Raw genomic sequence first — 18,833 nt, 5'->3', positions numbered from 1 at the left:
TAAGCTACAGGAAGCAACCTCTGGAAGGGATTTAGGGGGTTATGTTGACACAGAGGTTTAAGCAATATGAGGAAACAATTAAAAAGGTAAATAAAATGTTAACATTATATCATACAAACTGTTGAATATCAAAGGTGGGACGTTATGAAACTACTTTTGTGCCTCCTTTGAAACTGGAGGAAGTGCTGACAGGTTGTATCCGGGGAGTCAGGGGCTACAGAGCCATAACAGAAGGCTTGCATGCTGCTCTCCGTCTCTGTCATTGCCATCCTGAGAAGAGGAGGAGAGGCCATGCTGCTTATCTCTGCCACTGCATTTAAAGGCCAACATAACCAACACAAGATGGACAGCGACCTGCTAGTAAGCTTATGAATGCAAGATGAACGGATACTTAGGTTGTAACGGCATTTTGTTTCACACTCATTTTACTTTATTTCTTTGGGCAAATTATCTGCAATCTATATATATATATATATTCCTTTTTTTTTTATCTGAATTGAATCTGAATCTTATTATTAGGTGGTTACCTACGTTACCTAATGTTTGTGGTTGGTCAGCCAGTTGGCAAACATCTGCCACGTCCTCTCAGTTGCAAGAAGCAGATCAAAGATATGTGATACAGTATCTGCCAAATAATATAACACGTGTTGTGTACTCTGTGTTATATTTGGCAGATACTGTATCATATATATATGCCCAGCCGGAATAATATTAATTGTTGAAGCAGTGGAAGCAGGGAGCAGTTCCATTCCCCATACAGCAGGTGGCAGTGGTCCTCTTGTGGCAGCCCTGTTTGGAGACCAGCAGGGGTGCTTGAGAGTTGGAATACAGAAGTGCAACCCTGCCAGGGTCCTTGGATGGTGGCACTGGGCGCTGTCAGGAGAGGACATCTCTCCTTTCCATATGAGCTGGAAGTGCTGTGACACCGGAAGCATTCCCAGGTCCGGTTTGAAAAGGAGCCCACCACCTCACACTGGGAAGTCACTTTTTGATGAATTTGTTTGTATTGTGGCTGATCTTTGAATGGGTGATCACTGGAAGAGTGCTTTGACTGAATAAATATCTATGTAATATCATAGGTATTACTATATCTGCAGTTTGGGACTCACTGGTGCCCCCTGGTGGTACAATATATAAGATGAGGGTTTGTGTCCATCTGTCACACAATTACCCTCAAATCACTGGGGCTAGAACTTTGATCTTAAACTTAATCAAAGTGTATGACGTGATATATGCTGGTGAGGCAACAAATGTAGCTACTGGCAACTTCCTTGTCAGAGTGTGCCACCTTAGCCACAAGTCAGTACATGAACTTCCTGCTCTACCAGGTCTGCCCTGATTAACCATAAGAGCTACGACTGTGAAGTGGAAGGAGCAACAGCAGCTCAGCCACAAAGCCGTGGAGCTCATAGACTCAGAGTGGGGCTGCCGACTGCTAAGGCACATAGCCATGCAAAAACAGACGCTCCTATGTGGCGTCACTCACAAGAGAGCACCATCAGCATAAGAACTGTCCATCAGGCGCTTCATGAAATGGGTTTCCATGGCTGAGAAGCAGCGCCCAAGTCTAAGGTCACTATGTTCAATGCCAGGTGTTAGATGGAGTGGGGTAAGGCAGATAAGTGCACTTCCAGATATCTTAAAATAAGTTAAAATAAGTCTGTAGGCATTCTGAGACACCTGAAGTGCAATTCAATGTGACCCCCTGAAAAATCACTAATGTTGACAATGGGATGTCCCGTCTATTTTAATATACCTTGAAATGCATTTGGGATGTCTTACAATGTGCTGGAGATTGTAAAGGAACATATTTTGATAATCTGAAAAACAACTTTCAGTAAACGACATGGAAAGGGAAACTCTGGCGTTTATCAAGTCAGTTATTTCTTTACCAACACCCTCTATGCGCATAAAATATGTTCCAAAGTCCAGTGATTTCAACACATTTTTTAAATATCTTGCCCACACTGGCATTTTACTTTGGAATTATTATGGAATATGTAAAGTTGGTAAACAAAAGCTTTAAAGCTTACCAAATACGTCCAGTTTTTATGCCAAGACAGATAAGAACACTAAGCAGCTGGACAAGCTAGTGAACATGGCTGCCTCGGTGCTGGGCAGAACTGTGGACTCGCTTGCGATTGTGGTGGAAAGGTGTATGGGGAGGAAGGTACAGGCCATCCATGACAATAGCAGTCATCCTCTCCATGATATCTTGGTGGGTCAGAGAAGTAAACGTAGCAGTCGTCTTCTCTCACTACACTGAAGGACAGAACGCTTTAGAAGATCATTTGTTCCTACTGCCGTGAGATTTTATAATGCTGATGTCAACACAAGTGATTCATAACTCAGCCATCACTTTACCTTCCAAATGACCCATTTGTACTTTTTACAATTTATTTATTTATTTATTTATTTATCTCCTTGCTTTTATATTTTTAACAATTTTTACTGATGTGTTTGAGCTACTGGACGTCTGAATTTCCCTGAGAAGATGAATAAAGTATCTATCCATTATATAGTGCCTTTCCTATCTATCTATCTATCTATCTATCTATCTATCTATCTATCTATCTATCTATCTATCTATCTATCTAACATAAAACCAGCTGTACCTGCTACCTCAGCTTGTCTTCCACAATAACCTCTTTTGATTTTCCTCCACGTTTATATATAAACTCACACAAGCGAATACAAAGCGTATCCTTGTCTTGAGAAAAATACTACCAGGAATTTGTGATAAAAAGATTATTTCCAGATCCCTTTCTTTCTGTTACAAACATACCTTGGAAACTCTGAAGGCACGTTTTCTTTTATTGAAACTCAGAGAGCACATTTGGTAAGTTTTAAGGATTTATTTTCCGATGGAGTTTCATGGTGGAGCTTCATGTCCGACTGCCTCCATTGTAAAGCGCCAAGCTGTTTTTTTAAACTTTATAGAAAACCCTGGACTTTGGAACACAATTTCACATGTCAAATGCATATACAGTAGGCCATGTTTATGAAGAAATAATACTGGATTGAAAAATACCAAATGTATCCTTTGAAATTCATTTTGAAATATCTGGAAATGTTAATTAGATTTACCATACAGATGTCACAAACTATCCAGGTTAAAGGTGACAATCGCATTGTATTTAAAAAGTTAACTAAGAAATTCATTTTGAGATGAATGCAAAAAGATTGTTAAATCCTGCCCTCTTCTGGCCAATCAGTAAACTGCAGTTCAAAGCATCAATTTTAACTATAGACAAGGATGGCTTTTGGATCTTTCATGAAATAAGCACTCCACTGCAGCTCCTTAACACCGATGTGTAACCATATGAAGCACAGAAGAGGAGCTCACTTCTTTTAAATTAACTCTGTCTGGGGGACGCCACACACCTTGCGCCAGGCTCACATGTGTGATTTGCATGCGCAGTGATAATTTCTTGCATCTTAGTTTAGTGCAATAAACTTATAATACACAGTAATCATGGGTCCAAGATGTATTTGTAAATTTTTGCACTCATAGGGGTCCTGTCTCTGTAACCCCTGTGAACACCAAGGGATAACTGTATTTTAAGCGTGTAAATACAGTCCTAGCCAGAAAAGGGGACATTATTTGAATCCAAATCCTTACTGTGCAGCCCCATTGGGGAAAAATCACACTATTGCTTCATTAAAGACTTGTGAATTTTACCTGTATAGATAAAAGTCTTGTCAATGCCACTCCTTCTCTTTTCATCAGTACTTTCACCATCTGCTGCTTTTGGATGGATCGTTGGAGCCCTTGGTTCTTCACCCAGCGCCCGTCCTCTAGTCGTTAAAACATATTCACTGGTTGTGGTTTCTAACACATTGCCGGAGGTGCCATTTATGTCCTTCACAATTTGGTCTTCAGCTGCAAGAGTGGGAATGATGCTGTCCTCCAAGTCATGGGAAACAACAAGACTCTCGTTCTGCTCTTTCTCCTTGGCGGTTGATGCTGGGGTGGCTGTGGTGGTGATTTTAGGCTCAGTCTTATTTTCGTGAGTCTCTGACACATCTCCTGCCACCTTTTTCTTTTCGTCATTCCCCTTGTCTCCCTCTTCTTCTTCTTCCTTTTCACCTTCCTCACCCTCTCCTTTGCTGTCTTTTTCTCCTTCATCCCCACCTTCTTTTTCTTTAGCAATGGCAGCATCTCCATCAGAGGCCGGAGTTGCCGTTGGCTCAGAGGTTGGCACCACAGGTTTTACAGTCTGTTTGGTGGTGGCTGAAGATGCCGGTGGCAACCGAGTCGGCCAAACTGAACTGGGAAATGAAGATATGACTCCGCCACTGAACCCCAGGCCTGCCAAGAAGGTGCTGGTCACTACAGAAGCCACTGTTGCTTGGCTGCCACTGGATGAAGGTCCAATGCCAGTAGCCATGGATACAAAGGAAAAGGGAAGGCCAGAAGAAGTCCACGTAGAAGACCCTGAACTGATGGGTGCCATATCAGCAGGAGCAGGAGATTCTGTAGGCTTTGGGGGTAAGAGAAAGAACACAAAACATGGACGTTAATACTGAGCAAAACATGAGGTGCAAAGATGAACCTGAACACACGGGGCACTCACATACACTCCACAAAGATTATCCACCTTCTGATTATTTTATCGTATTATTCTGCACCTTAAAATTTTTGTTGCAAGAACATCTTTGTTTGTCCGGCACATGACAGTGCCCACTTGAAGCTATGATTGAACAATATGTGGATGATGTCAAGGGACCTTTTCTTGTAGGAAAAAATCCACTCTCCCTCCCCTACTGGGCACTGTGGCCGGGGCACAAATGTGAAAATCACAATCCATGCTGAGAAAAGCCTACTAGAAAGATCTGCCTCAAAATGAAAAGTCTGCTAGCATCTCACAGGGGGTAAATAACTGGACTATTTGGTCACATCATTGTTGGTTCACAAGTGGGTTGCCTAGGCTGCTGTTCCTCAACTACCGGATTGCGCCACCATTGGGTTGTGGGCTGCCGTCGTTAGTTTGTGAGTGATCTGCGGTGGGTCAACTCACTGATCAGCAGCATTTCACAATGTGTTTCCTCGTTTCTAAGTGAGCTAATTTCACCAAGAGGGACCACCTTTGTACTTGTTTCACCAAGGGCATGGTTAGCAATTGCTGCTAGTGGGTTGTCAATGAATTTAAAAAGGTGAAATTGGGTCATGGGACTATAACAGGTGAGAAACACTGATGTGAAGAAGGGCTGAATATGTAAGAATTAGCCATGCGGAGAAGCGCCCATCAAATCAAACCTTGAAGGGCCCTACAGTTGGTTTTGGCAATTTATACATTATTACCCCATTGTTTTTCTATGGCCTCAACTTGGTCCGCCAGAAAGCCAGCACATGACTGTATACACACACACACACACACGCACACACACCACTTATAACAGACGGTATAACAAACATAGGTGCTCTATATAGAATACACCCATGTAAACCCACTTGCACATGGATGACACATATTAAGGCAATATACAAAAATGCAGGCCCACATACAGTACATAAACAGAGCATATGTAAATTTAACTTAATTTCATACCCATCTTGCTTTCTTAAAAATATTAATAACAATACCTTTTTACCAAAGTGTAATTCAGTAATGCAGTTCATTTTCTATCCAGGCAAGCACACATTGAATAACTGACAACAACTGCAGATATTACCCAGATTTTGTCTTTTTATTTCTCATCATAATGATGTGCAGACACTTCAACCTTAAGTGAAATGAAAACTGTGGTAAGGTCCCCCTGTCACTTTAAGCATCATTATTATTGTGACATTGGGCTTTTGCTCCGTTCAGCTGACGCTCTGCTCATGAGGTTTCATCACTGATAAGCACACATGTTAAATGGCGCCATCTACTGGCTGCTCTTAAAAAGAAGACACTACAAAGCTAGATCTACTCACCATTACAGTTTTCACTATTCGGGTGCCTTCAAATATTCTGGTTGTGTTGGCTAAATAATTTAAAAAAAGAGATAAAGAGAAAGCATGTCAGGAATGAATGTTGTTTAAAAGAACTATCTCTTTCATTGCCTCTTCTGTTAATTCCATCTTTTAGCATTATCTGGCATGTCAACAATGACAAATAGAGCTCTAAATCTGTTATTGACCGATTGAGACGTCCTCACGGTTCCCACCAAGCCTCTGTTTGCAAGTCCAAGGCAACAAGGCTGTGGCCCTGCACTTATTAGATCATGATAATGTTTGTAAAATCTACTACTTTCAAGCACAATTGAATCCCAAACAAAACGTGAAGGCAGCTTGTCTCCTTGGTTGCCATTTACTGTGTGTGTCGGTGGCTGCTCTATATTTTGTTTCCCCTTGCGTCACTTCAAAATGTAATCTCCTTGCCTCTCTCATTCAGCAGATACAGGCAAAGCGCTTTTATGGCTGAAAGATGGCTGAGCTGGGAAATGTAATACATGTGCACTGCGGAGATAAACCGTGCTGCTCCATCATTCTTGCCCACCAACTGTATCTGCAAAGTAAGTAAAGAAGAGAACTGAACGGATGGCAATCGCAGGAGTCAGACACCAGAAATGGGGGAGCAGTGAAGTGTTAATTGACTTTTTATTGGACAACAGCATTGTTAATCAGTTTGGATCCTCAGCACAATGGGTTGAGATAATTGACTTGCGGCTCAGATGGGCGAAAATAACCATTTCATGCTCTCATACTGCACCATCAATAAGAGAAATGCGAGCCATATGTTGATGATTAATGAAATCAAAGAAGATCCTTCACTTTCATGATTTCCACACGGATAGGCTGACCAGATGCACAGAGTTCCAAAACTGGACATGACTCATTAAACCAGCTTGGAGTTTTGTGCACATTTATTAAATGACGGGGCGACTAAAAATGGAACGTTCTGTTAAAACGGGTCGTATGGTCACCGTACACATGGATGGCTTTGCCGATTCAAAGTTCAAGACTACACCTTAATTAAACAAAAAATCATCAAGATGTGGCAGCCTGGTGAACCCATGAATCATGTGTAATAAGATGAAAGCAATGGACTGAGGGTGTGCTCTCCCTATACTCCTCCACCCATTGCTTTTTACTTGCCAGGTGTTGCACTTTGACTCTTTTAACGTTATAAACATGTGGCACAAATCTGGGAGAAAGAATCCAGACTATACAGACGGTCTGAAAATTCAAAGCTTTCCTCTAGTCTTAAACTCTTCAACAGAAGGAAGGACGAAGTTGGACCGTCCCTGTCACAGTGCCATAACATATTCTACCCAGAGGGCAAGAGAAAACAATTGGGAGTTAAAATGATGACAAGAAAAAGAAAACAACAACAAAGCAAGGGGTCAGAACCAGGGGAACAACAAAAAAAAAATGATTACCAAAGCCAAAAAAACTATGAGAGAAGATCAGGGTCAGAAATCAGTAAAAAATCAAACACAAATTCATGAAAATAAAGCACAATGCATACAGAAGTCAGATAAGGAGGTGAACCCAGAATAACCTTCATATCCGGCTGTGTAATGATTGATAGGCACATGACTTCTAAAGCCACGCCCCTTACAGGGTAAATCCTGGCAAAAAGCACAGCTGAATGACAAACAAAATGGCGGTGGAGAGCAGTCAACTTCAAAATGAAGTTTAGAACAAAGCATTACATCAAAAAACAAACAACTCCATCAGACTCCTCGGTATCAAAAACCTCTGGAAAGATATTGCAGCTAAATACCTGAGCCAGAAAATAAACGGTCAATAATTTACAAAATGTCTCAGGATCCTGAGCATGTTTGGATTAACTTTGAGGTCTCTTTCTGCAATAATAATTGGAAATTAATTATTATTATTACAGCGTTATGTTATGATTCAAATATATGGTTATTTTATATTATTCTTTTTCTTAATTGTGAGTTATTATTTTTCATATATTTATAATGATTCTGATGGTTCTATTTGTAATTCTATAATTAGGCAAACCTACAGAGATAGCACATATGTTCCTTGTGGGAGGTGCCTCAAGAGGCGGGGCCACAATGATCTCACCACCCCCAAGCCCTCTCTCTGGCTATATAAGTGAGCTGAGAAGGCTCAGGAGTGGAGGTCATTTATTCATTGTGGAATATAGTGAGTATTGTATTTTTTGTTTGGATTCACTGCTTTTTGTTTCTCTTTTATTATTATTTTTCTGCTTTGTTCTTGGATTATTTTTTTGGCTGTCGTATGGCGACTGACTTGCTAGGGATTACCTCTTTCGGCAACTCCTTTGTGCCTCTTTTTGCCTTGCTCAGCCTTTTCAAAATTGCAAAATAATCTTTGATTTATAAAGATTCCTGTTTGCCCTTTGGTAAACAAGTCAAGGGTTTACGGTCATCCCTCCTCTTCTGGGAGATTGTGTATTTTTTGTATCTTTTTAGTTATTTTGCCAGCTTTGCATTATTGGGTTTGCTCCAGCTGAAGTGGGTGCTAGGCAGACCAGTGAAGATCCTTGACGCGCTGGTGGGGCTGAATATCCTGTTCTCGTCACAAATGTTCTAATAGAGAATCTCAGTGAATAAGATGAACACGCTTGTTGGGCTGAATGGCCTGTTCTTGTGACAAATGTCCTAACATTCCAATACGGAATCTCTGCGAATAGTGTGGACAATCTTTTGGGCTGAATAGTTTGCTCTCATCGCAATTGTTCTGATGTTTTAACAGAGAATCTCAGTGAATAGGATGGACAAGTTTGTTGGGCTGAATGGCCTATTCTCATCCCAAATGTCCTAACATATGCAAAATGATATTATGAGTGTAGCTAAAATAAAATAAACCCAAAGCAATAGTTCAGATGTTTATATTTTCAAATTGGACAACAGAAAAAGAAAAGCACCCTTTAACAGTATATATTAAACATAAATAAATAAGCACAACTTGAAAGTAGAGAAGAAAGATAAAGACTGACACAATGAAAGATGAACGCAAAGGAAGCGAGAAGCAAGACATGTGGAAGAAATCATAAATCACTGTTTCAGATAAAAATGGCAGTGTTTGCGTTTGGCAGGGCTGAACACACAGCCATATGAGAGAACAACAAAGTAAACAAGACATTTGGGCAGGGAACCGGGGTCTAAGGGGCTAATAGGTTAGTGACAAAATGGCGGATGTGCATGAAGAATCGGAGAGAGTCTCCTTGTCAAACCCAGAAGAAGTCTCTGAGCCTCCGTGCCCAGTCTGAAGAGCGGGATGGAAGTCTGAATGCTATAAATATTTATGGTTTGTCAACAGTGAAAAGCGGATGCTGATGTATTTATTTACAAGTTTGACTCACCTTGAAAGAGCATCGTTTGACTGAAGTCGCTTCTCATGTCATTCTGACACACGGCCTGGACTCGGAACAGGTACAGGATGTCTGCAGAGACATGGTTGATGACGGCTTCCTGCAAGTCAAAGTAAGGCACGTGAGGAGATTCCCATAGCAGCTGAGTTTGGAAAGTGTGGCCAGAGGTCTCGTGTCACCTGGCATTTCTGAATTGTGCTATTGTAGGAACATATTAGACAAAAATCCCAAATGCTGCTCAACTTATCTCATCTGAAGCTGATTCTCTGCGAGAGGGCCACTGTGCCCCAGTCCCCAGCTACAGATTCCAGCTTTTCCTAGGGAATTTACAGGCATTCCCAAACCAGCCAAGAGATCTAATCCCTCCAGTGTGTCCTGGGCCTGCCATACTGAAACCTGTTCATTCGACTTTCTGTTTCTCTGTTAGTGAGAAGAGTTTAAACACAGCAAATAACACGGCCGATAAAGAGGATTCACGCATTGGAAGTTTTCACATATTCTTGTTACACAACGTTAAATCTCAGCGGATTTCATTTGACTTTTTTGACAACAGAAAAGAGCTCTTTGATGTCAAAGTGAAAACAGATCTCCACAAAGTGGTCTAAATTAATTGCACATGCAAGAAGCTCAGAAATATGACAAAATTAATTCTAATCAAGAATTAATTAAGATCGAAGAAAGGAATTAGCTGCTGTGAAAAGCTAGTCTGTAGATAAAACAGTAAAGCACCTTGACCTGCGATGAGAGGAGACTTTAAGGTCACTGCACTAAATGTTACATGCTGGGGAATCTGGATGGGACAATACGTATTACCATAGTAATTCACACATGGCTGTAATACCTCTTGGTCTCCTACAGATGGCAGTATTTTACACTAATGTGAGGGTTCACATCCCGGCAGCTCCCTTTGTTGTTATGACTGGGAGTCCCAAAGCACACAAGTCTTAAAACCACTTCCAGAAATGACCACTAGAGGGGAAAATCCCTTTAAAAGCCCAGCTACATACAAAAAAGGGCTATGTAGATTCTTAATAAAATAAAAGATTTATTTGTTTTCAAAAAATGCTCTGTCTCACTGTGAAGCTCCCAAAAGCACAAAAATCATAAAAGAGTTGCCAGCAAGGCAATCCAAGGTGAACAAAGTTCAAATAAAATAATCCTAAAACAAAACAAAATTAGCATTGGTTCAAAAAATCCAGATGCAAAAAAACATCCATCCATCCATCCATTATCCAACCTGCTACATCTTAACTACAGGGTCACGGGGGTCTGCTGGAGCCAATCCCAGCCAACACAGGGCGCAAAGCAGAAAACAAACCCCGGGCAGGGCGCCAGCCCACCACAGAGCACAAGTACAGTGAAAACAAAATAACTCACCTAGTCCTTAGCACATTCAAAATGAACCACCAGGAACTGTGGGAGACCCTCCAGTTTTATAGGGCAGAGGGCAGTTCCTGGCAGTGAAAACACATGGAGTATAACACAGGCAGCAAAGACACAGCAGATAATAAATAAAAGTAACTTCACCATAAATAAATGGCTCAACAAAGAACAAAAAGGACATAAAACATGGATTTGAAACCCAGCCAAGAGAGGAACCCTGGCTGAAAAAGAACATGTGTAAAGTCTGCATGTTCTCCCCATGTCCCAATGGGTTTCCTCCTACAGTCCAACAAGATGCGGGTTAGGTGAATTAGTGATGCCAATCTGGTCCCAGTGTGTCTGTGTGTGTGATCATCCTGCGATGGACTGCCACCTTGACCAGGTGTTGTTCCTGCCTTGTGCCCTATGAATGCTGGGATAGGCTGCAGCTCCCCTGTGACCCTGCCCTGCATAAGTGAGTTAGGAAGATGGATGGATGGATGGATGGATGAAGTGTCTAAATCCTTGTTCAGCTAAAAGCATGAAAGAGCCTCTCATTGAACAGAATGGTTGACATAAAATCAGGCACTGCAGGCCTTAAGGTGTTAAAATTTTGTCTCCCTTATTTGAAATCCACTCAATTATCTTGGAAGCTGAAAACACAGAAGCACATAAAATGTTGGTATGCCAAATCTTATACTACATGGCCAAACGTTTGTGGACACCTGACCATCACATCTTTATGAGCTTGATGGACATCCCATTCCAAAACCATGTGCATTAATATGGAGTTAGCCCCCTTATAACAGCCTCCACTCTTCTGACATCCCACAAGATTTTGATGTGTATCTGGGCAGTTTGTGTCCATTTAGCCAAAAGAGCATTTGCGAGGTCAGGTAGTGATGCTGGCTCACAATTCATCCAGGAGGTGTTCAGTAGGGTTAACGGCAGGGCCACTTGAGTTCCTCTGTGTCTTTATAGACCACAGAGGCACAGTCATGCCAGAACACAAAATGGCCTTCAACAAACTGTTGCCACAAAAAATGGTTTTGTCTGCTGTGGCATTAACAGTACTCTTCACTGGACCCTGCCATTATCCCTCCTCCACCAAACGTTACAGTCGGCACTATACAGTCCAGAAGGTAGCATTCTCCTGGCATCCACCAAACCCAGATTAATCTATCTATTTGAACTGCTCCACATCCCAATGGTGGGCGGTGGGCTTTACATCACTCCAGCTGACGCTTGGCACGGCCCATGGTGATCTTAGGGTTGTGTGTTGGTGCTCAGCCATGGAAACCCATCACATGAAGCTCCCGACATACAGTTCTTGAACTGGTGTTGCTTTTTCATGTGGCAGTTGAGAAGTCTGATGTAACTGATGCCACAGAAGAGAGGCCATTTTTATGCTATTCAGCACTCAGTGGTCCAACTCTGTGATTTTGCGTAGTCTACTCCTTCATGGCTGAGCTGCTGTTGCTCCTTCACAATAGTGGCATTTACATCTGACAGGGGCAGACCTAGTAGAGCAGAAATTTTACTTGCTGGCTTGTAAGGTGGCATCTTATGAAACTGCCATGTTTAAAGTTCCAGTGCTTATCAATGGTGCTGCATGGCTATGTGCTTGATTTGATGCGCCTGAAACACTTAAACTCAATGATTTGAAGGGGGGCCCAGCCACCTATGTCTGGCCATATAGTACAGCAGCCATTATGACCCTTGAGGAGGGAAGAGTGTGAGGCCCTTGGCCTAAATTCTGATTTGCTGGACACACTGGATGGCTAAGCACAGTTTCACATATTCCTGCAATGCTTTTCAGCCACCAAGAGGTGGCAGTGTTTTGCTTTTTCAGGTCGAGCTGCCCATTTCCTGCCCATATGTTTTAAATGTAAATTGCTTTTCCTTTATTCTGCAGTGCACAGACAGAACCCTGAAAAGGATTAGCCTGAAAAATAAAGCTCCAGATTATTACGCCACAGCTACTGAGCCGCGACACAAAGCTGCTGCTGGCACTGAAATAGCTGATTGTTCAGTAGCGGAGATGAAATATGGATGGCTTTAATAAATGACAGGAGTTTGTGTGCTTCATACATCCACTTTTAAATCAGAGGGTGAAGCAGCACCCCAAACTCTAAAAGCGGAACTCAAAGGCTCCACCTGCTGCCCAAAATATGCCATACCTGTGCTAGACTCGAGTGTCATTTTCACATTCACCTCATTCAATATGGCTTAATGGTTATACCTGCCTCTCACTTACCACCTTGCACTTTTTAACTTGCACTGTGTTTTTATCACTCTTTTATTCAATATTGTTATTTATCAGTATGCTGCTGCTGGAGTATGTGAATTTCCCCTTGGGGATTAATAAAGTATCTATCTATCTATAGGCATCCGTCTCCTATGGTGTCTTCTGGAAAAGCTGTTGTACATAAGGAATGCAACTCATGCGCTGGTACTCAAAGGGTACTTCAAACAGGACAACTTGAATTTAAGATGGGGGGGCTAAGTAATCATTTAGGATCTGGAATGTTCCATATCCTTTATAGAGTACATGTGTAGCTCTTTAAAAATAAATGACAATGGGGCAAATGTGAACAACAGTCTTGGTCCATCTCAATGTGTGAAGATCCATGGCATCACAGTTAAGTGTAGGTAATGTTAGAATAACTAAAGACAACGACACAAGCTGGCTGCTCCGCAGCATAAATCAACTTCAGTGTGTCCAAGTAATCAAGCAGTGTCCCCAAGAAACATGGGTGACATTGTGACACCCCATTCTAAAGCACTTTATCAGACTGGAACAGAATTGGTGCCCGACAGGGAAGTCTGAGCAGCATTTCTCAGACATGGCCAATTGGGGGCAACACCCTGTAGAACGGATGGCAGCCAGCTGACCTGAAGCCCCTTCTCACCTTCCAATAAGGGGCCCAAAATTGTTTTCTGTCTGATTTTAGCACTCTACCCAACACTCAATGCCCACCCTACTTTTCAAAAGGGGCCCAAGCCTGACTGAAAGAGCAAGCAGCTCTAATTGCAACTGGCCTGGTCACCGCAGGAAGAGATGATGTGCACTTAACCAGGCTTTATGTTACACTGTCCAAAATTTAAGGGTGCAGAAAACATGACCCAGTAGGCAGGCTTTTGAAATTTGTTTATGGTGGGTCTTTGGGGGCTTTTAGGTTGACTGTGCTTCTCTTAGTATTTGCATTGTAACAGCGGTGACAAGTTGCCTCAGCCCAGGAATGAATCACCACCAATATGATCTGGCATTCCATCATGCAAGGCAGAGCAACTAAAAGACTGAACCGGGAAATTAAATCTAAGTCAACATATCGAAAAAGTGTTGTGAATCAGAAGACACCTTAACAACAAGGGGAAAAATCAAAACGTTAGGTGAGATCAAAGCCAGGTGAACAAAACTAAAGAGTCATAACCAGGAAGAACAAATGAAAATTCATTAATTGAGCGATCAGATTTAGTATTTGTACCCAAATCATGGAGAGCTAGTAGGGCTTTATTGATGTTGAGATGGATGGAATCGCACATACACAGCAAACAAGTGACAGCTGATAGCAACGTATATCACAGAATGGCGGTGCTCATAACCAAAACAAAAATGGTGTTGTCGGAGGAATATAACATAAAAATAATAAAACCAGTTTTATTTGAAAACAAAAAAAAACCAAAAGCCATCATAACTAATAATGCCACAAAGAAATGCCTCTAATAGCGTTGCAAAAACAAGAAAATGATTTTCTAAGCGGCTCAGTCACAAGAGGTGCCAGTCACAGTTGGCTGTCCTGCAGCAGTATGAGCAGTGGGCACTGAGACAGAGAGAGGAGTGTTGTTCTTGCACAGTCGGGACTCTTACCAGGTCTTGGTCACTGTCCTTGATGAAGGTTTGCTCGTTGGGTTCCTCATTCTTGGTCCAGCTGTAGGAGATCACGAAGTTGATGATTGGCGGATGGTAGACGTTTTCTGGTCTGTTCCAGCTCACCACCAGTGCTGTTTTATTAACAGGCTGCACCTTCATGTTGATGGGAGGAGAGCTGCAGGCTGTCAAGGAAAAACAGGGAGAGGCGCCATAAGGAACACGTATGGGCTGGTGAAGTAAACCTCACTAACTGGAAGCACTGTTGAGATCAGCCCCTCAAGCATAAAGAATTTGGGAATGAAAGCCATAAAGAGCGCCATAAAGAGCGTCAATATGACCACAAGAGTAACGTTATACCAATGAGTGAGACAGTGTGTGCGAGTGGCACTGACAGCCCATTCAGGGCGGGCTCTTGACTTGCACCCAAACATAGGGCTGAAGCTCCCAATAACCAACAAATGTGAAAAGCCGTGTTCAGTAAATGGAGAGAAGGTAAGGCTGCTGAACAGGATCCACTCCTGATTGTAAACCTGTCCTTATTCTGATCCCACATACTGCAACACAAGTGTTGTGACTTAGGAGTCCCAAAGCACATCAGTCCACAAAAGCACTTCCAAAAATGCCCACTAGACGTGAAAAACCGTCAAACCTGGGTAGTAACAAGGGCACACACAACTTTATAAAAATAAAATGAAGACGCAAAAAAAGTGCTAAGAAACAAAAGCAAGCACTGTGTAGAGCACAAAAGGCAAAATGGAATTGCCTAAAACAAAAGGCAATCCAGGCGAACAAAGGATAGAAATCCTGAGCAAACAGGTTGGAAATCCAGGCACGCTCAAAATGAGCCACCAGGAACTGTGGGAGACCCACAGGATTTATAGAGCGGAGGGCAGTTCCTGGTGGTGATTGGCAGGTGGCCCCCACCTCTTGGGGGACCACCCAAAAACACATGGAACATAACACAGGCAGCTTACATACATGAACAAAAACAAAGAATAATGCATTTTTCATCTTCATCTTTTGTCACTTCTACTGTATGTGGGGTTGCTGTGCTTGATCAGCTCGGCTCTGCACTTCCTCCTCAGTCAGACCTTTTTCCTTCAGATCTTCTTTTACTTTATCCATCCACCTCTGCGTTGACCTCCCTCACTTTCTCTCTCCCTGGACTTCCACTCCCATCATCCTTTTGTCCACACATTCATTGTCTCTCCTCATCACAGGTTCATCCCTCCTAATCCTACTTTCCTGTTTTTTAGATGTCTCTCCCACTTTTGATTGTCTCATTTCTTATTCTGTCCTTTTTTCTACCTCCACACATCCACCTTAACATTCTCATTTCTAACAGATCCAACTTCTGCTCCTGCACTCCCTTTGCTGTCCATGTCTCAGCTCCATACATCACTGCTTTTAAAAACTTCACCTTTAACCTGCGCATTAATTTTTCGATCACACAATACTCCTGAATTGTTCCATCCACTTGGGCTACCACTGATCTGAGATATTTAAACGTCTCCACTCTTTTGAATTGCTCTCCATGAAGGGTAACTTCTGAATCCTGATCGTCATTAGACCTCAAATATCCTCCCACTTTCACATCTTTCCCCAATACACTGGGTGGCACCACTCTTGGCGAGCCCCGTTTCGATTCCCACAGGACAGCTTGGGAGTTGTGGTTTCATAAGGATGCCCTGGTGGGTACTGTGTGTGCCAGCTGGGGGAGCTATTGGGAGGTGAATCCTCTGTGCAAAGGTGGTTCTGCCTGACCCAGAAGTGCTGCCTGCAGACAATGGTTTGGCACTAACGGCACTTTTGGATCGAGTTTAAATGCATGCCCTATGTATCGTCCAGGGAGTCGGATTCGGGATAGGATGAGGACAAAGCTCACCTTAGAGGAATGGAGGAAGAAATAAAAGCTGCTGTTGCTTATTATCAGAGAAGGAAGCTCATACAAGGAATCCTGTGAAAATAATGGTCATTTATGCACAGGACTGCCATTGTGTGGTCGTGTCTAGGGCTGGAAGGGTCTGTGATGGTCACATCACTTTATGGTTCTTATTTTTTGCTGGTGATCTAGCTCCCATAGTCAATACAATACAATTTATTTGTGTACAGCCCAAAATCACACAAGAACTGCCACAATGGGCTTTATCAGGCCGTGCCTCTTGACAGCCCCCCAGCCTTGACTCTCTTAGAAGACAAGAAAAAACTTGTCAATGAAATGCCACTGCCCATGACCCCAAATTCAGTTAAGTGTGTTTGATAATGACATTGTAAGTAATTATGGCAACAAGAACAACATGTATTTCTAGAGGACACTTTCATTCAAGTCATAGGGCTCAAAAGAAAACAATGAGGTAAAGGCACAGTTCCAATTTTGCCCCACTAGATGGCAGCAAAAGACTAGCCGTGACTCCTGAAACGCTTTGCCACTCCAGTGCACACTCATGGGGGTCCCGCAGTCTCCAGAGCACAAGGCGCTTTAATTCACAAACTAAACAGACTCTGCCTAAGACAGAAAGAATCTGTGCAGGAACGTGACCCCTCCCAGGTGTCCTTTTGCCCTCTGCCCCTTTTCCGCTTTCTCTCCCCAACCCCCACCCAGCCCCCCTTCCCAAACACGTCTAAAAATGCCAGCAGAGGAAGTCGGAGAGCTGATTGGAGTCACAGCCCTGTTCTCCGTCTGTAAAATGTTCCAGATTTTAAACCCAGATACTCTGCTCATTGTTTGGTGGCGCCCCCCATCCCACCCCCACCCACCCATCTGGACCAATTTCCCTTTTTTTTTTTTAAATTGTTCATTGTTGGCAGAACAGGCAGAACTAAAGGGTGCAAAGGACAATCAGATTGTCTCACTTAAGAAACTTCATTTGAGTAAAAGAGGGAATTATCTGTGCTTCTGCTGCGGGTGAAGAGAGCGGCCCCTGCCCGATGCCCCCTAGTCTGTTTACTATTACATGTCCTGGAATTTGAAACATGTTGCTTGCAGGAGAGTCACATAGGAAAAGAAAATGAAACAAGTGTGGAAGTGAGAGAAGAACCAATCAAGACGGGGCATAAAGCCAGTGTTTTTTTTTTGGTGGGTCAGCAGACCAGGCAATAAAGACTCAAGGCTGGAGAAGCATTTGGTTTTGGGGTCAATTCACCTGAATGGTCTGGAAGCAAATCTACAAAATAGCAAGACACACAACCCCACCAAACCCCCCTTAGTGCTCCGCTTTAAAATAAATTCTTGAATGAGAACATAGGGGCCACAGCTGGAAAATTCAAGGCAGATTTTGCACAAACGTTAGAACATTTTCTTCACACAAAACAATAACAAGACAACATAGTGTGGTGGAGAGCAGGACTTTGTGGCCATGTCACATTACACAACGTTTGATTTCAGTCACAGATTTCATTTACTAGTGAGTTAAGGGCAGTCACAGAGTGTACCAATGTGGCCTGACACCCCTCAGTCCAACCAGACTGTGACTCGTCTCGACAAAATCAAAATCACACGGGTGGGCTCAATGTGCAAGAGCTGAAAACCAACAAGTACAAAGCATAGAACGCAGTGACAAGAAATAAGGAACGCAGGGGCTTTGGACCTCGCAAACAGAAGAGGGTCTCGCCTATGTGATGTGCTGTAAGCCAAAAGCTGAAAACCCATAGCATGGGCACTAGCTCTGTCAGGCAGCACAGTATTGGTTTGTCAGAATAAAATAAAAATAAAAACGAGCTTGTGATACCCTGGGAGTGTGAAACTGTGCTGGAAAACCGTCACACAGCTGCACAAAGTTGACATCTGCAATGATTTCTATTCATATACAGTAAACTGACATGCTTAGGTGACAAGATCAGCAACTGCCATTATCAAGTCTGAAATCCCCATCGACCAGTAGTTGTGTAATGTGACATGCATGGTCTTCAAACCTCGACTTGGTGTTATTTTGGACAATCTCAGGGAATAGGATGGACAAACTTGTTGGGTTTAATGGCCTGCTCTTGTCGCAGTTGTTCTAAGGTACTTGAATATCCAGTCATTCATCTAAGCACAAATCCAGGTAAGCCCAGGACAGGCTGACAGCTTATCACGGGCACACTCCCTTATACCGTGTGTTATCCAGTGTAGCCATTTTGTGCCCTTTTTGGATTTCAAAATATTTTTTAAACTTTTAGTTTTTTTTGGAATTTACCATATTGTGGCCTTGCTCTGTACAATGTCTTATGATGGTAAATGCTGTTAACATCGAAGGATAGGCAGCTCAGTTGACCCATCTGCAGTAAATGGTTGCCAATCCTGAATAAAGATTTCATGC

The 18,833-nt window shown here is 42.6% G+C and overlaps 1 protein-coding gene across 2 annotated transcripts in view; it reads right to left on the bottom strand.

Moving 5' to 3' along the window:
• The window catches only part of ptprga (protein tyrosine phosphatase receptor type Ga), a 411,465-nt gene that overhangs the window by 78,093 nt on the left and 314,539 nt on the right, over window positions 1-18,833 (bottom strand). For both annotated transcript variants that reach the window (XM_051921188.1, XM_028825125.2), the window contains exons 9-12: window positions 14,533-14,717; window positions 9,291-9,399; window positions 5,921-5,970; window positions 3,683-4,484 (exon numbers count right to left, since the gene is read on the bottom strand). In XM_051921188.1, coding sequence (XP_051777148.1) covers window positions 3,683-4,484; window positions 5,921-5,970; window positions 9,291-9,399; window positions 14,533-14,717 — 1,146 coding nt within the window. The remainder of the gene's footprint in view (window positions 1-3,682; window positions 4,485-5,920; window positions 5,971-9,290; window positions 9,400-14,532; window positions 14,718-18,833) is intronic.

The sequence above is a fragment of the Erpetoichthys calabaricus genome, chromosome 18 (assembly GCF_900747795.2).
Source record: "Erpetoichthys calabaricus chromosome 18, fErpCal1.3, whole genome shotgun sequence".
Taxonomy (NCBI): Eukaryota; Metazoa; Chordata; class Cladistia; order Polypteriformes; family Polypteridae; genus Erpetoichthys; species Erpetoichthys calabaricus.
This window is presented reverse-complemented; position numbering and strand designations above follow the sequence as displayed.